General features: G+C 47.5%; 1 protein-coding gene across 1 annotated transcript in view; it reads left to right on the forward strand.

Annotated features, from left to right (window-relative positions):
• LOC119174293 (homogentisate 1,2-dioxygenase) overlaps positions 1-19,330 on the forward strand; it is a 63,741-nt gene that overhangs the window by 6,101 nt on the left and 38,310 nt on the right. The window contains exon 3 of the mRNA XM_075884945.1: positions 1,690-1,778. Coding sequence (XP_075741060.1) covers positions 1,690-1,778 — 89 coding nt within the window. The remainder of the gene's footprint in view (positions 1-1,689; positions 1,779-19,330) is intronic.

The raw sequence follows: 19,330 nt of genomic DNA on the forward strand, positions 1-19,330 counted from the left end.
AAAGTTGTTAAGTCGGCCCGTATTTCTTTCTTTCTTTCTTTCTTTCTTTCTTTCTTTCTTTCTTTCTTTCTTTCTTTCTTTCTTTCTTTCTTTCTTTCTTTCTTTCTTTATTTCTTTCTTTCATGCTTGCTTTCTTTCTTTCGCTCTTCCCTTTTTTTGGAAGTTTTATGAGAACGAATGTTTATCACCCTGTAGAAAGGCATTGGGCAATTTTGTTATGTTTCTTAAACTTCTTCCCGCATGACGTCGACGCCGCCATGATCACGAGGGCAACTTCAATTTTATTTTTTGTCACGTCCTTGTCACTTAGACATCGGCTTCACTACGACACCGAGTACGCAGCAACTTAGTGGGTATAGCACAACGATAAATATCCACAAAACGCTCAAGACCGACAGCTCGCACGCGCTGTGAAAAACACGTCACAAACATGCCCGTTCGAATACGATGACTGCTCACAACCGAGTGAATGGTTTCAGAGCTGCGACGCTTACGAGGAAAATGCGAGGCGCACGCGTACGGCGGCCACGATTGCAAGTTGGTGTATATTGGACTACGCATCAAGCTCTTTGGCGCCCGTGCATGGGGGTGGGTATTTAATGTTATACACCTGTTTTCTTTGGATGCCTTCCAGAAGGCAGCGCTGCAGTGAAGCAGTCGAGTAGCCACAATAAAAACGAAACTGTGAGATCGTTTTATTATTATTATTATTATTATTATTATTATTATTATTATTATTATTATTATTATTATTATTATTATTATTATTATTATTATTATTACGTGTTCGGAGACACACAAACCCGATAATATATACACAGAAAATAAGGAGGCAACAGGCTGACAACTGCCACCTGAAGGCTCACAACGCCTGCCTGCTGCTTCAGGAAGGGGAAACATAGAGGAGGGGAAGATTAGAAGAAATGATATGAGAATAAAGAAAGAGAAATAACACAGACATAAACACAAATAAGTATACATATATATATATAGTTACATGAAAAGACGTCTGTAAACGAGAAGTCAAATCGGCTTTGTTCGCGAAAGTCAGAAGGCCTGATTAGCCTGGTCAGGCCGTGCACGATATCAGACAATCATCAGGGATCGTGTACGTAATTTTTGTAAGTCCATACTTTTTGATGAGCCATGCCCGCTGAACAAACGAATGTGGGACACCCTAAAATGACATAGATGTTCGAGTGCCTTGCGGGAGCCTCAAGGCGTTAAAATAATGTACTGTCAACACGCCCTTGGCAATAAAAGTAATTGGGAATACGATATCGCTTTTATAAGAACAACTGTATGTTGCTGAATCAATTTGAGAAGAAAAGCAACATGTAAACTCGGGGACTGTGGTGCAGATAAACTGAACTGAATGTTGAGTTAGAGCCCGTAGATAGTCACCGGAGAGAGCATTCAGCGCGCTGCAGTATAGTATACAACTTTGAACCAGTGACGACGCATCTAATGCTTTGTAAGATGTTGGTGATGATACATTACCGAGCCATTACCAAGCAGAAAACAAGGCCCCCAATGCACGACAGTGCATGGTTGATGTGGGATGAGTCTTGGGCAGTCCACACATGGCGTCCACCTTAAAATGTTTAATTTTGGGTTGGGAACGCGAAACCCATATTGTTTTCGTTTCTGCAGTTTTCGCCTATGACGGATCGTTCAATCTCTTTACAGAACAACCCACAAGTGTGTCCTTACGGTCTCTACGCCGAACAATTGTCGGGAACTGCCTTCACAGCTCCCAGGGAGACCAACAAGAGAAGGTAAGATTCGACAGTTAGTTACGTCTACGTGAACCCAATAATATCAGATCGGATCTGTTTGTCGGTTCTGAAACGGGTAATATTGTGGCTTGATTGACTTTTAAGAAAAAAAGTGCGCGATTTATGCCGATTTACGAGGTCTTGTGCATAAAGTCTCGGTCTCGGCTGTGCTGTGATTCTTTACAACGGCGGCCACATTTTTCACGGAGGCGAATGTACTCGCGGGCCGTGTGCTTTGGCCTAGGTGCATCAGAAACCCAGGTGGTCCAGATTACCGGAGCCCTCCGGTTAGGCGTCTCTCATAATCATATCGTGGTTTTGGAATGTCAAACCTCATCAATTATGGCATTATGGTTCTTTCACAATGTACAGACAAAAATAAATTCATTCTCGCACGGGCGCCACGTGCTGGTCTTGAGCAAGCTGGAACGGATTAATAAATTAATGTACTCGTGTTCCTCTGTAATTATTGCGAAAGTGACTGTCCGTTTTTTAACCGCACAATTCTTCATATGTCACGGTTTCGTCACTATTAGCGTTGAACGAAACTCTCGTTCACTTGTTATCTTAATGCAATTCGAAGCAGTAGCTTCCTGTGCCCTGTAGTAGGCCTGTCTGTACCCTGAGAAGAGCAAATTCGATGCTGTGTTGAGAATGTCATATCTTCTGAGTAATACTTGACGAAAAAAAAACAAAGACAAAGCAAGAAGCGTGTTTTATCGTGCTTTCTTAGAATTGTGCGCACAAGAAAAAAAAATAAACGCGCCTTCTGAAAGGTTAGGCTCAGGTTGCGCAAACCGAGCGAAATCGAGTTAGGGTTTTGCGAACAGTCGACAATTGAGGACGCCGTCCCTTGTATGAGTCTGTCTTCGTCCTCGCGCGTGCCCATCGTACAGACCAGCCTTCCATTTTTTTTCCCGGGAAAGAATAAACAAAACGAATTAAACAGCTCGTATTTCGTTCTACGCACGATTTATTTTGTACATGCAAAAGAAGAATGAGGCTGGGAGTACAACTGAAAAAAACGTAACAGCGTAATCTTTCATGGAATTCATTAAAAGCACTTTACACGGCAGTGCAACACAATATGAATATGGATATGGACACGTTCATCACAAAAGAGATGCATCATGAGGCCTAAGTGAATATATATATATATATATATATATATATATATATATATATATATATATATATATATATATTGTAGCGATGCTGACGCCGACAGGTTAAAAAAACAAGCGTCTTTATTAGGGCGAACTTGTGCCCACGATTCTAAAAACTATGGTCGTCAAGTTCGAGTAGCCGAGTGGCACAGATCCGACTATCTTCCTCTTCCTCGTTGTTCAACGTCCGAACGCGTGGCGCATGCCAGCCGAGCCGGGTCTTGCTGGTGCTGGTGACGATGATTGTGGCGGGCTACTTGAATGTGGCGAACCTGTCGCAGCATTGCCCCCCTCCTCAGACGCATCGTCCCGATGCTTAAGACAGTGAAAAGATACACGCGCACTCTCACTCGTTTTTCGACGATCTGTCATGATAGGGCTTCATGCGAACTACGTGGACCACTTCCGTGGGATTGCGGCGTCTTGAACTCACGCGTCCAGCGGATCTAACTTCATAAGTGACGTTGCTTATACGGTTGAGTACTTCATAAGGGCCGAAGTATCGGCAAAGAAGCTTTTCAGAGAGTCCGCGGCGGCGCACTGGTATCCATATCCACACTTTGTCACCGGGATGATAAAGTGTGTCACTGCGTCGCTTGTTGTAGCGACTAGAATCGACGTGCTGTTGGTGGCGTATTCGGTATCTTGCCATTTGCCGTGCTTCTTCGGCTCTTTGCAAGAAGTCATCTAAGTCAGGTGGATAGCTGCTTTCGTCCTGTAGTGGTAACATGGCATCCAGCGGGGTGGTCACTCTTCGGCCGAATACTAGTTCGAAAGGGGCAACGTGGGTTGTTTCTTGAACGGCTGTATTATATGCGAATGTTACGTAGGGTAATATTTCGTCCCACTGTTTATGTTCAACATCAACATACATTGATAGCATGTCGGTCAGAGTTCTGTTGAGGCGTTCGGTTAAGCCATTTGTCTGAGGGTGATACGCCATTGTTCTTCTGTGATCGGTATTTGTCATGCGCATCAAGCATTGCATTAGGTCTGCGGTAAATGCGGTGCCCCGATCCGTAATAACGACGATGGGCGCACCATGCCTGAGCACTATGTTGTTCACAAAGAACTTGGCGACTTCGGCAGCTGTCGCACTGTATAGAGAGTCAGTTTCAGCATAACGGGTGAGGTAGTCTGTGGCTACGACTATCCATTTCTTGCCTGCACGCGATGTCGGCAAAGGTCCTAGGAAGTCCATGCCGACTTGTTGGAATGGGGCATCTGGAGGGTCTATTGGCTGGAGAAGGCCGGCTGGTTTTACGGGTGGAGTTTTGCGCCGTTGACATTGACGACAAGTTTTCACGTAGCGCTGCACTGATGCGAGTAACTTAGGCCAATAGTATTTCAGGCGAATCCTGGCGAATGTTCGGCTCACACCCATGTGTCCAGATGTTGGCTCGTCGTGGCATGCGTGCAGAATTTCCTCTCGCATGGCTGTGGGCACGACTAGTAAAAACGTTTCACCATTAGGTTGGAAGTTCCTCCTGTAAAGGACACTTCCTCGAAGGCAGAACGCGGAGAGCCCTCTGGAGAATATGCGAGGGACTTGAACGTCGAGACCCTGCAGGTGTTGTATAAGTGCCAGCAAATCCGGGTCATCTCGTTGTAGTTGAGCGATTTTGGATGTGTCGACAACGCCTAGAAACGGGAAGTCTTCCTCTTCAGGTACACTTGGATCGACGGGAGAGCGTGACAGGCAGTCGGCATCGCTGTGTTTCCTTCCCGATTTGTACACGACCGTAATATCATACTCCTGCAGTCTAAGGCCCCATCTTGCTAGTCGACCTGACGGGTCCTTGAGATTTGCCAGCCAGCATACAGCATGGTGGTCACTGACAGCTCTAAACGGTCTACCATAAAGGTAGGGTCGAAACTTGTTTATGGCCCAGATGACTGCGAGGCACTCTTTTTCAGTTGCAGAGTAGTTTGCCTCAGCTTTTGATAGTTTGCGGCTGGCATAGGCTAACACTTTCTCTTGACCATTTTGCCACTGGACAAGGATGGCGCCGAGGCCGACATTGCTGGCATCGGTATGGACTTCTGTGTCGGCTGTCTCATCAAAATGGGCAAGTATTGGTGAACCCTGTAGTCGTTTCCTTAATTCGTCAAAAGCTTTCTGTTGTTCGCTTTCCCACGTGAAGGGCACGTCGTCTTTTGTCAGTTTTGTAAGAGGTTCCGCAATCTTTGAGAAGTTTTCCACAAATCGTCTATAATAGGCACATAAACCCAAAAATCGACGCACTGACTTTTTGTCTCTGGGTGTAGGGAACCTCTGAACAGCGGCTGTCTTTTCGGGATCGGGACGAACACCCTCGGAACTAATGACATGTCCAAGGAATCGGAGCTCTTCGAAGCCGAAGTGGCATTTTTCGGGTTTGATTGTCAATTTCGCTGACCGAATCGCTTCCAATACTGTGCGTAGTCGCTCTAGATGTTTGTCGAACGTTGCAGAGAATACCACCACGTCATCCAAATACACTAGGCATGACTGCCATTTCAATCCGGCGAGGACAGTGTCCATCATTCGCTGGAACGTCGCTGGTGCGGAACAGAGGCCGAATGGAAGCGCTTTGAATTCGTAGAGGCCATCTGGTGTTACGAATGCCGTTTTTTCACGGTCCCGCTCGTCGACCTCTATTTGCCAATATCCGCTTTTCAGATCTAAGGAGGAGAAAAACTTTGCGGATCGCAACCGATCTAGTGTATCGTCGATACGTGGCAAGGGGTAGACATCTCGTTTAGTTACACTGTTCAGTTTTCTGTAGTCGACGCAGAATCTAAGTGTGTTGTCTTTCTTCTTAACGAGCACTACGGGAGACGCCCATGGACTATTTGAAGGCTGGATGACATCATCAGAAAGCATTTCCTCCACTTGCTTCTTGATAATTTCCCGTTCTTTCTGTGACACCCGATATGGATGCTGGCATATAGGCCTCATGTCGTCTTGCGTTATAATTCTGTGTTTCGTGATTGACGTGCGCTGGACCTTCGAGGTACTTGAAAAGCAATCAGAGAATTCTTTTACCAAGGCGTAAATCTGTTTCTTCTGACTGTCCGGAAGGCTCTGATTGACGGTCACGGATGTGTCGATGTTGCAGGCCACGGGTCGAGTGGTTGATGTCAAGCTGCATAGTTCAGTCGCCATACAGAAGTCGTGTATATAGGCGATAGCCGTGCCTTGAGCGATGTGTTGAAGCTCATTGGAGAAATTTGTGAGTAGGACATCTGCACGGCCATTCGTCAAGTGAACAAGACCCCTAGCTACGCAGACACCTTTGTTAAAAAACAGTCCTACATTTGTATCCGCTATGCCTTCGCGGTTGTACAATGCATCATTTTCTACGAGCACCATTATACTGCAGCGTGGCGGCACAGTTACGTCATCATGAACAACGCGTAGAGCAGTTAGGCGTCGTTCCTCAGATTCCTCCACAGGTATAGCTCGTTCAGTCGAGAACGACACGCTGGACCTACGCAGGTTAATTACGGCACCATTAGCTCGCAAAAAATCCATTCCTATAATGAGTTCTCTTGAACATTCTGGCAGCACAATGAAATCGGCCACGTAAATAAAGCCCCGTATTTCAAGTCTTGCAGTGCATCTGCCAAGGGGCGTAATAATGTGACCGCCTGCCGTGCGTATCTGCGATTTGCTCCACTGTGTCACAACTTTGTTTAGCTTTTTCACCATCTTGTGACTTATCACTGAATAATCAGCACCGGTGTCGACTAAGGCATTCAGCTCCCATCCTTCCACTCTCAACCGCAAATCTGAAGTAACGTTTTCGTTGCTGCACCCATCTACCGGAAATACACCGTCATCACCCTCAAACCAACTTGGAGGATCTTCGTAAGTGACGTTATCAGCGGCCTCACCTCCACAGGTCGCTTGCTTCAGCTTTCCGGGTGTGGACTTGGAGAGCGATGACCAGGCTGCCTTGAAGGTGTACGTGGGCTGGATGACCGGTAGCGCATAGGCGATGGTGACCGTGACCGGTGTTGGCGTAGAGTTGGCGAGTTCTGGCGCGTCGACAAGTACTCCTCAATCTCCGCTGGTCGTTCGCCGTTTCGGGGGCACGGTGCATATGACGGGAAGCCTCTTAATCCAGCCTGTCGGTAAGGACAGAATCTGTACAGATGACCCGCTTCCCCACAATGAAAACACAGAGGCCTGCGCTCGTGATCACGCCAGACGTCACTTTTCCTGGGCCTAGCTCCACATAGTGATGTGTGCTACGTGCTCCTGGGGGCAGATAGGTAGCTGTCGGTTCCCGTGGACGAGGTGCACTGCGTGCCGCAGGTGGGAGAGGAGTCGTTGCCATCGCAACTGCTGCATTGCTGTGTACCGTGGATTGTCTGACAACCTCAGAGTATGTTCGGATAGGTCGAACCGGCTGCAGCTCACGCTCTGGCTCTCGTATCACCTGCCTCAGTTCGTCACGAACAACGTCCGTAACAGATAGTGCAGTTGAAGTCTGGGGCATATGCAGTCTGCTCAGTTCTTCTCTGATAACTGATCTAATTAGCTCTCGCAGGGTTTCAACGTCGTTTTGCACGCTACCGGGAAATATCTGTGCAGATGCGCAGTTAAGATTCCGGTTGTACTGCCGAGCCCGCTGTTCCAGTGTTTTTTCGATGGCCGTCGCTTCCGAGTAAAACTCAGCAACCGTGCTCGGAGGGTTGCGGACGAGAACGGCGAACAGCTCTTGCTTCACTCCGCGCATTAGATGGCGCACCTTCTTATCCTCAGCCATGTTGTAATCCGCACGCTTGAACAGGCGGACCATGTCCTCAATGTACATAGCAGCACTCTCGTTCGTTAGCTGGTTCCTCGATTGAAGAGCTGCCTCCGCCTTTTCTTTCCGGTCTATGTTCGCGAACGTAGCCACCGCTTGTCGTCGAAATACCTCCCAGGTAGACAACGAGGTTTCATGGTTCTCAAACCATGTCTTCGCGAAGTCTTCCAGGGCGAAGTATACGCGACGGAGCTTCTCTCTTTCGTCCCATCCATTCAAGCTCGCTACTCTCTCGAACAGGTCCAACCAATCTTCAACATCCTCGTACGAGTCGCCGTGGAAAACTGGCGGCTGGTGCGGTTGGCTAATGAACACTTGTTCCGGTGTTACCTGGGTAGTCATAGTGGTGGCATCCATCGTTTGAATTCCCCTTGGTGTGAAGGGAAGAAGACCGAACTCAGGTGAGTCACCTCGAAGACGGCGACTTGCCCTCTGGTGTACAGGAGTCACTTCCACGGGGTTGATACGCTGGTCGTCGGGGCTACTCTGTCTTGAGCTCGTGGGGCTTCGATTCAATACCCAGCACCTCCACCAGAAATGTAGCGATGCTGACGCCGACAGGTTAGAAAAACAAGCGTCTTTATTAGGGCGAACTTGTGCCCACGATTCTAAAAACTATGGTCGTCAAGTTCGAGTAGCCGAGTGGCACAGATCCGACTATCTTCCTCTTCCTCGTTGTTCAACGTCCGAACGCGTGGCGCATGCCAGCTGAGCCGGGTCTTGCTGGTGCTGGTGACGATGATTGTGGCGGGCTACTTGAATGTGGCGAACCTGTCGCAGCAATATATTATCAGCCTGACTACGTCCACTGCAGGAAAAAGGCCTCTCCCATGTTCCGCCATATACCCGGTCCTGTGCTTGCTGCTGCCAATTTATACCCGCGAACTTCTTAATCTCATCTGCCCACCTAACCTTCAGTCTCCCCCTAACCCACTTCCCTTCTCTGGGAATGCAGTTAGTTCCCCTAATGACCAGCGGTTATCCTGTCTACGCGCTACATGCCCGGCCCATGTTCATTTCCTCTTCTTTATTTCAACTATGATATCCTCTGCTCTCTTCTTGTCTCTTAAGGTTACATTTACCATTTTTCTTTGCATTGCTCGCTGCGTCGTCCTCAATTTAAGCTGAACCCTCTTTGTTAGTCTCCAGGTTTCTGCTCCGTAACTAAGTACCGGTGAGATACAGCTGTTATATACCTTCATATTCAGGGATAGTGGCAATCTACCTGTCATAATTTGAGAGTGTTTGCCGAATGTGCTCCACCCCATTCTTATTCTTCTAGTTACTCCAATCTCGTGGTTCGGCTCTGTGAATATTGTCTAAGTAGACATAGTCTTTTACATCTTCAAGTGCACTATTACCTATCTCGAAGCGCTGCTCCTTTCCGAGGTTGTTGTACATTACTTTCGTTTTCTGCAGATTAATTTTAAGACCCACCTTTCAGCTCTCCTTGTTTAACTCCGTAATCATGAGTTGCAATTCGTCTCCTGAGTTACTCAGCAATGCAATGTCATCGGCGAAGCGCAGGTTACTAAGGTATTCTCCATTAACTCTTATCCCTAGCTGTTCCCATTCTAGGCTTTTGAAAACCTCCTGTAAGCACACGGTAAATAGCATTGGGGAGATTGTGTCCCCCTGCCTTACACCCTTCTTGGTTGGTATTCTGTTGCTTTCTTTATGAAGCACTGTGGTAGCAGTTGATCCCCTGTAGATTTTTTCCAGAATGTTTATATATACTTCATCTACGCCCTCATTCCGCAGTGTCTGCATGGTGGCTGATATACTGAATCAAATGCCTTCTCGTAATCTATGAAGGCTATGTATAGTGGTTGGTTATACTCCGAGCATTTATCTATTACCTGATTGATAGTTTGAATGTGGTCAATTGTTGAGTAGCCTGTTCAAAATCCTGCTTGTTCCTTTGGTTGATTGAATAGTAATGTTTTCTTTACTCTGTTAGCAATTACCTTTGCAAATAGCTTGTATGCCACAGAGAGCAAGCTGATCGGCCTGTAATTTTTCAAGTCCTTGTCATCTCCTTTCTTATGTATTAAGATGATGTTAGCGTTCTTCCAAGACTCTGGTACTCTTCCCGTCAAGAGACACCTCGTAAACAGGGTGGCTAGTTTTTCTAACACAATCTGTCGTCCATCTTTCAGCAGATCTGATGTTACCTGATACTCACCAGCAGCTTTGCCTCTTTGCATGCTCTCCAAAGCTTTTCAGATTTCTTCTATCATTACTGGTGGGGTGTCATCTGGGTTACTGCTAGTTATTATAGTATTAAGGTCGTGGTTGTCTCGGCTACTGTACAGATCTCTGTAAAACTCCTCCACTATTTTAACTATCCTATCCGTATTGGTAGTTATTTTGCCTTCTTTGTCCCTTAGTGCATATATCCGGCTTTTGCCTATCCGAAGTTTCCTCTTCACTGCTTTGACGCTTCCTCCGTTTTTCAGAGCGTGTTCAATTCTATTCATGTTATACCTTCTTACGTCGGATACCTTAAGCCTAATAATCAACTTCGAAAGCTCTGCCAGTTCTATTTTGTCTGTTGTACTTGAGACTTTCATGATTTAACGCTTCTTAATTAGGTTCTTCGTTTCCTGAGAAAGCTTGCCAGGGTCCTGTCTAACTACCCTGCCTCCAGCTTCCACTGCACACTCCGTAATTATACTTGTCAGATTATCATTCATTGTATCTACGCTAAGGTTGGTTTCCTCACTAAGGGCCGAGTACCTGTTCTGCAGCGACACTCTGAATTCCTGTACCTTCCATCTCAGTGCTAGCTCATTGATTGGCTTCTTGCGTATCAGTTTCTGTCGTTCCTTCTTCAAGTCTAGGCGAATTCGAGACCGTACCTTTCTATGGTCACTGCATCGTACCTTGCCAACCATTTCCACATCCTGCACGATTCCTGGGTGTGCAGTCATTATAAAGTCTATTTCGTTCTTATTTTCGCCATTAGGGCTCCTCCATGTCCACTTGCAGTTTCCTCTTTTTCGTTTGAAGGTATTCAAAATTCGTAAATTATTGCGTTCTGTGAATTCTACTAGTAGCTCTCCTCTGGTGTTTATAGTACCGATACCATAATCTCCTACTGCCTGGTCTCCAGCCTGCTTCTTCCCTACCTTTGCATTAAAGTCTCCCATCAGTATCGTATACTGTGTTTTTACCGTAGTTATTGCCGATTCCACGTCTTCATAGAAGCTTTCAACTGAAGCGTCATCATAACTGGATGTAGGCGCGTAAGCCTGTACTACCTTCATTTTGTATCTTTTATTCAGTTTAATTACGATACCTACCACCCTTTCATTAATGCTATAGTATTCCTCTATGTTTCCAGCTATGTTTCTGTGAATTAGAAACCCCACTCCCAGTTCTCTTCTGTCTGCCAAGCCCCGATAGCATAGGACGTGCCCATTGTGTAGCACCGTATAGGCCTCATCTGTCCTCCTAACCTCACTGAGCCCTATTATATCCCATTTAACACCCTCTAGCTCCTCGAATAGTACAGCTTGACTTCCCTCACTAGATAAGGTTCTAGCGTTAAACGTTGCCAAGTTCAGGTTTCAATGGCGGCCTGTCCGGATCCAGAGATTGTCAGCACCCTCTGCTGCGTTGCAGATCTGACCGCCGCCGTGGTCAGTTGCTTCGCAGCTGCTGGGGACTGAGGGCCTTGAGTTATTTGACGTATGCATGTGGGAGGTAGTGGCCAGATACTACGCCAGGGTGGCCAATGCTTCTCTGGTGAGGGAGTGCGTTCTCGGCGGTGGTTGCCGGTGAGGCCGCACCCCAGGCCTCTTAATGCAGTTCCATCAACACGCGGAATTTTTTTCTAAAGTTCGGTTGGGAACTGCGCGGCACCAGGATTTGAACCACGGACCTCTTGCATGCGTTGGATAATGTAACATGGTTGGATAAATGTAACAATAAATGTGTGATCACGGCATTGCATCAAAATAGGGATTACTATTAGATTTATTTTTTCATTAGCATAGTTTCTCACCCAAAGCGACAGAGATTAAAGCTTTCCGACTTTTCCAGCTTGAAAACTGTAAAACAGGTAAAAAAATGCGCCGAACGCCATGTGGTGGAGGAAACGCGCCGGCGACGCTCCAGGCGGCGTTATTTGAAGAAACTAAAAGACAAAAAAATGTAAGAGCGTTGATATATATACGTGATTGCAAAAAGAAAGATCAGTAAAGCTACAAAACATTATAGAATCGTTCGCGAGCTGGATCGTTTCGGACGTGCTGTTCCCCCTTCAAGTACCACATTGTTTGTTACCATCGCGTAACAGGCAATAATATATCATGCGAGCTTCCTGTACAGTAGGGCTTTCAGTTCGTTTCATTGGGCAGCCTTCCGACGTCAGAGGGCGAGGGAAACACGGTAAGGTGAGCCCGCGGAAATCGAGTTGAGGGTAAGCACCCATTTCATTGTATTTTGATATCTATACGCTGAATAAACTTGCACTGCGTGGCCCTATCGCTGCCGTTCTGGCAGCGCTTATCTCTTAAGCCGTCAGTGTACGCAACCAGCTGGAAAAAACATGGAAAACTATGAAGTCGTGAAGAGTGTTAGAGGGCCCCTTGAACGTCCCAAAGCCACCATATGATTATGAGAGACGCCGTATAATGGAGAGCTCCGGAAATTTAGACCACCTGAGGTTGTTTAACATGCACTCAAATCTGACCACACGGGCCTACAGCCTTTTCGCTTCCATCGAAAATGCAGCCGCCGCAGCCGGGATTCAATCCCGCCACCTGGAACGAGGCAACTAACGCAACTTCAAGACAGAAAATTTTGTTTTATGTGTCGTTTCTGTGACGACCAACGTGGTCGCCGACAACGCCGGCGTTCGAATGCACGTGGTATGTACTCCCATGCCTAGTTGCTATCTGCATTTTCAGTACACCAATATCGAGAGTGCCAAGCACAGTCCATTTTTATTAGTAAGGGTGGCCAACGAAAAACACTTCAACTAGCAGCTTTTTCTGGGTAACTGTAATAAAGAAACGGTAGCTCCCACCTACACTGAAAAAGAAGAAAATGAAAAAAAATGATGTCATGCGCATATCTACATCTGCCAATAAGCAATGAACAAGCAATTTTTTAATATATATATATATATACATACATATATATATATATATATATATATATATATATATATATATATATATATATATATATATATATATATATATATATATATATATATATATAGTTGGAGTAATAATTCAATGGGCCAGTTAGTCTTCGTGAAGGTATGGGATATGGCACAACGGGAGCGTTGTCAACAAGGATAAATATATATATTTCACAACAGTTTCGGGAGGGGTCCTCCCTTCATCAGGGGATGAGTTATATATATATATATATATATATATATATATATATATATATATATATATATATATAGTTATGAGATCCGGTGAGACCTCTATGACCTGTGGTGCACCGGCATGCGCCCGACAGATCACGGACCCCGAAGCCACACCTGCGTTAGCGAAAAAAAGGCATTTGTTTGCCATCTCATCACGGGTATCTCACTGCCATCTACGGTCACCGCATACAGCTTTACATTGTGAGAATTCGGCAATGAATGACGATTAATGTGCAAAAAATCGATAGCTATGATCTGGTGTGCTAAGGTTCCTTATGGTTGAATCCTCATGGAGGTAAACTCTTATTGGACGAATGGAGAAAATATGCGGCCGGAATAGTAGATTTTTATATCTATATCATCCCTTTCATCAATACAGCCCTATTAGTTTTGATGCCAGCGACGTTTTCGTTTTTGATACATGCCAGTTATTAAAATACATTACTAAATAGCAAGAATTCGCAGGCTTGTTAAGGTTACCCGTAAGGTAACCTTCCTAATTTGTTCTTTCAAGACATTTTAATGAGAAGAATATTAACACCAGATTTTTCAACGAGGTAATTCAGTATGGTTACGCAGTTAACGTTTCCACCGCGAGCATCGTTCAAGTTACACTGTGCTGTTCAAAAATAAAAGAAAAGAACGAGGAAAAGAGAGGTGAAGGCGCGTACAGTGCAACGCCTGTGATGACGCAGCTGTCACATGAATGTGCTGCAACTGTCTTTCGTGAGGTAGAACCATGCATATATGAAAGGGATGAGGATGTGGGAAAGAAGAGAGGAGGATGTGTACAGCAGGCCTCGTTATTCTCGATGAGAGAGAGAGAAGTTAGCAATCGCGAGAACTGAAGGTACTCTGCAACGCTCGCTGCGGACGACGGCAGCTGTTTAGAAATGTTCCGTTCGGCGCACTGTGCACGTCGACGTGTCCGCTTTCGTCATGGCGTTAAATACGTTCAGCCGATGCACACGGAGGCATGCCAGAGCTGTATATCTTGGTGCGAGTGGTGGGCATTACAATCGCGGTCCCCGAACACCAGCGCTTTTAAAAAGCGTGATTCCCTATTTGGACAGAGTTCACACTTTTGTGGGCCATGGCGAGAAACAGCGAGCGTCGACCAGTCGTTCAAAGAAAACTAAGAAGTATTGACCCCACTATACGAAGCCTTCTTCATAGTCACCACACAACTTATCTATCTCCAGAAAGGGCTCCGGAAATTTCTTCGACAACATGGGCTTCTTTAACGTGCACCCAAATGTGAGCACAAGGGCCTACAGCATTTTAGCCTCCATCGAAATGGAAGCCGCCGCAGCTCCATGGGATTTGATCCCGTGATTTGCGGGTCAGCAGCCGAGTACCTTAGCCCCTAGACCACCGCAGTGGGCAGAATTACTGTTGAGGCCTTTGTAATGGATAGGAGGTACTCAACGACTCACCCGTTGCACAATTCGCATTAAGGAACGCCTGGTTACGCAAGTCGCATTGTGTAACGCTTTTTACTTTACACTTCTAATACGATTGTTGAGACGTTTATTGGCGGACACTTGTCGATGATGCTTGACAGTGACAGTCAATGCGGGTACCGACTCTCTGCACGAGCTGCTCTTTTTTTTGCTAAAAGAGCGACCCACTAGAAGGCGCTGGAGAGGACGACCCACTGTTCGAAGGCTTCGCCACAACTACCCCGGGTACGAAGAGGGAGCCGCCTGGCGACCTAAAAGTTGGTTACTATGAACGGGTTGCGGTAGGCTTTGAGGCGCTCCACGTTGACAATGTCGCGCCCTCGACCGCGCATGTCCGAAGATGGTTCAATGGGTTCGATCAAGTAATTTACAGGGGAAGTGCGTTTGACGACATGGTAGGGGCCTTCGTATTTGGGGAATAGTTTTGAAGATAGGCCAGTTGAAGTGGTAGGGATCGAGAGCCAGACGAGCGCTCCAGGGAGGAACGTGGGCGCAGTAGTGCTGGTGTCAGCGCGAATGCCTTTTTGCCGCTCTTGATCATGCGCTGTAAAGGTCCTTGCAAGCTCTCGACACTCTTCAGCAAGCTTGGCTGTAGCAGAAATAGGCGCCCACTCGGACGGATCTGGCTTGTACGGAAGTATAGTGTCGATGGTGTGCGACGGGTGCATTGCATATAATAAAAAGAAAGGTGAAAAGACAGTAGTGCTCTGAGGGGCGGTGTTATATGCGTAGGTGACGAAGGGTGGAATGGCATCCCAATTTGTGTGATCGGCGGCGACGTACTTGGAGAGCATGTCGCCGAGCGTACGGTTGAAGCGTTCAGTGAGGCCATTCGTCTGCGGGTGGTAAGCAGCAGTTTTGCGGTGAACAACATTGCACTCTTTGAGAATGGCTTCGACGACTTCAGACAGGAAGACGCGGCCTCGATCACTGAGCAGTTCCTGAGGTGGACCGTGTCGCAGCATGAATCGTTGGAGCAGGAAGGAGGCCACATCGCTTGCTGTAGCCGCGGGGAGAGCGACAGTTTCGGCGTATGGCGTGAGGTGGTCCACAGCAACAATGGCCCAGCGGTTACCAGCCGACGTTAGTGGAAGTGGCCCATACATATCGATACCAATGCGCCCGAACGGCCTGGCAGAGCAAGGTAGAGGTTGCAGACCTACCGACGGCAGGTGCGTTGAAGTTTTGCGCGCTGACATTCTATGCAGGAGCGAACGAATTTCTGCACGTAGCGGTACATGACATGCCGCACCAAATGTACCGTTGGCAAATGCGGTGGTAAGTCTTCGATACCCCGGAGTGCGCACATTGCGGATCAGAATGAAAGAATTCGCATATGTCAGAGCGCACGCAGACTGCGGGGTATGACTAGTACCCACTGGCGGCCGTCACCATTGTAATTGCGTCCGTAGAGGAGGTCGTCGCGAACGGCGAAATGGTGGGCTTGACGACGCAACGTGCGAGTGGATGGAGTGGATGGATCAGTCAGCAAGTCTATCAGTGAGGCAATCCATTGATCCTTGAACTGTTCAGTAGCAACGGCATGAATGCTAATAGGAGAAACGGCAAGGTGAGACGCTGAATCGTGGGCATTGTCATCAGGCAAGGGAGCGCGCGACAGGGCGTCGGCGTCAGCATGTTGCCTTCTGTTGCGGTACAGCACGCGGAGGTCGTAGTCTTGCAGGCGAAGTGCCCACCGGGCGAGACGGTCTGAGGGATCTTTTAATGACGACAACCAGCATAGTGCGTGATGGTCGGTGACTACATCAAATGGGTGACCATACAAATAAGGTCAGAACTTGGAAAGGGCCCAGACGATTGCCAGACATTCTTTCTCAGTGACGGTGTAATTAGTCTCGGCTTTTGTAAGCGTACGGCTTGCATACGCCACGACATATTCCGGGAACCCTGGTTTGCGCTGCGCAAGGACAGCGCCGAGACCGACACCACTGGCGTCCGTGTGTACCTCTGTAGGGGCCGTAGGGTCGTAGTGACGGAGTATGGGAGGCGACGTCAGTAAACGACGAAGCGTTGTGAATGAGTCGTCACACTGTGATGACCACGAATGGAGAGGCCCGTTACTTCCGAGGAGCTTCGTCAGCGGCGATACGATAGACGCGAAGTTTCGGATGAAGCGCCGAAAGTAGGAACACAGTCCTACGAAACTGCGCAGTTCCTTGACGAATGTCGGCTTGGGGAACTCGGTCACGACCCGAAGCTTGGCTGGATCGGGGAGAATTCCGTCCGTGGACACGACGTAGCCGCGTATTGTAAACTGCCCAGCTGCAAATCAGCACTTAATTCGTTAGGTTCAGTTGCAGACTGGCGTCACTCAGACGCGTTAAAACATGCCGCAGGCCTTGAAGATGCGTGGAGAAGTCCGGAGTGAAAACGACGACGTCATCGAGGTAGCACAGGCACGTGTGCCATTTCAGGTCACGCAGAACGGTATCCATCACGCGCTCAAAGGTGGCGGGCGCATTGCACAGCCCAAACGGCATGACGTTGAATTCGTACAAGCCGTCTGGAGTGACAAAAGCGGTCTTCGGTATAGCGTCCTCAGCCATAGGTACTTGCCAGTACCCTGAGCGCAAATCGAGAGATGAAAAGTATTTGGCTCCTTGCAGGCTGTCAATTGCGTCATCTACATGTGGTAGTGGGTACACTTCCTTACGAGTGATCTTGTTGAGGCGTCGGTAGTCCACACAGAACCGCACAGAACCGTTCTTCTTCGCGACGAGAACGATAGGAGACGTCCAGGGGCTGTTAGAGGGTCGAATAACATCGCGGCGAAGCATGTCGTTCACTTGCTCGTTGATTACACGGCGTTCTGTGGGAGATACGCGATATGGACGTTGCCGTAGGGGTGGTTGTGCGCCTGTGTCGATGCGATGCGTAACAGTGGATGTGCGGCCGAGAGAAGGTTGAGCGACATCGAAAGAAGAGCGGAATTCTTCCAACACGATATATATTAGATGCGTTAATGTGGCTCTTTCGCGACATCACGCCAGCAGGGTCTTTTTGCAGAGAAGTTTCGAGCACCGGCATGGTAATATACTGGGCTGCCACGGTGAGGGTCATGTACGGACACCAGTCCATCCTGGGTATTTTTGCTTCTTTCGCTTCCTTCCCACTGATATTGCGGCGTGATCTATAGCAGTTACGGACACCGGAGGCGGCGGCTCCAAAACGGCCCTTGTTTTCATCTTATAACAGCTTTTTGCTGTGAAACTAAGTTCAGAATCCTAGCGTGTCGAAATACAATTAAGAAACATGCTGTACGGTAAGCACGGTCATGCCCAGAGATCTCTGTTAGAGAAAACGAGTTACACCATAGCCCCCCCCCCCAGTCGTATAAGAAAGACAACGAGCTCCTCAAGGAATGCATAATGAAAATTAAGTGATAGCGTGCTTTTCACACACACTAAAGAAGTTTTCCGGAGTAGCTGCACAGTTGTCCCGAAAAGGGCACTTTGCTCCTCCAAAAGACGAAATGTGTGCGAAAGTTCGCACACGCTACGTTTTTCTCATTGTGGAGAAAGACGCCCTTACTCGGAATAACTGCCAGAATGTTCGCGCCGTGCGCCAACGACCCGTCGGTGGGTATAGGAAAGCTTGTTTCCTTCCATACGGCGCCGTAGCGTGGCGTGGCGCTGTGGGAAGTGTTCGCCCGGGCACACTGAGTTGCCGTGAGTTCGAATTCCGTGTGTTTGCTGCAAATTTTCTGAAATTCATCTCTGAATGTGATGCTTGCTTATCGATTGCACATGTAATTACATGCCTGTACACCCTTCAAAATGCTAAATAAGTCAGTTAAGATCTGATTTTTCTGTTGAGCAATATAACTGTTGCTCCCTTGAGGAGTAACTGCAAGAGAGAAGAGTAACTTCGTAGTTACCCCCAAAGGGGAGGAAATGGTTACTCCTCTAAAGTACCGACCCCTATGCCCCTTTCTTTATTTGTTAGCGTGAAAAGCATCCCTTTGTTCCAAGGCTTTCCGGGAGTAAAGACGGGAAGCAACTAGATCTGTGAATGCAGAATCAGAGGCCCATAATTGCCGTTATTGTAAAAAAAAGTTGTTTTCACCGCAAGGGTGAAGCAAACAAATGCAATTGCAACAAATATAGTGTTATACGAAGTGAGGCTGACAACTCTTCGAAACGCTGGTGTTAGAGAATACGGCCGCTCTAGGAACACTTTTCGCACAGGCCCTTCGCTTTGAGACCGCAGCACGTGGAAGGGTATACGAGCCACCTGCTGATGGCTGCCGAGATAGCACGCATGCCAGCGATGGCGACCACGCCCGTAAATACAAAGTTCACAGTTACTGCTCGAGCAACCCCCCTCCTTCAACATGCCTTTTCGTGCTCGTTAATGACGGGCGAGACGTCTCCTTTCTGCTTTAGCACTCGACGGCAGGTTTAATCAGGGGAGGGAGGGGGGGGGATCTTATAGCCGGCACCCTGCGAGCGATGGAGATGGGTCGTAGGCCCGCTCGTTTGATTTCCGCTTCAGCCGCGTTCATCGTCACCCGTACGACGTTCTGGGGGATCTTTTCAATTTGGACCTTGTACGGGACATCATGACGACATAAAAAATTCGTCAAAGCTGTCCGTATAATTGCTATCGCAAAAAAAAAACACGTGTATGCATAAGCCTGCACATTACAGATCTTTGAAATCCCACTACGCAAAGGTACTGGGCGGAATCGGCGCCCCCTTTAGAAGATTTT

This window comes from Rhipicephalus microplus, unplaced genomic scaffold, assembly GCF_043290135.1.
Source record: "Rhipicephalus microplus isolate Deutch F79 unplaced genomic scaffold, USDA_Rmic scaffold_56, whole genome shotgun sequence".
NCBI lineage: Eukaryota > Metazoa > Arthropoda > Arachnida > Ixodida > Ixodidae > Rhipicephalus > Rhipicephalus microplus.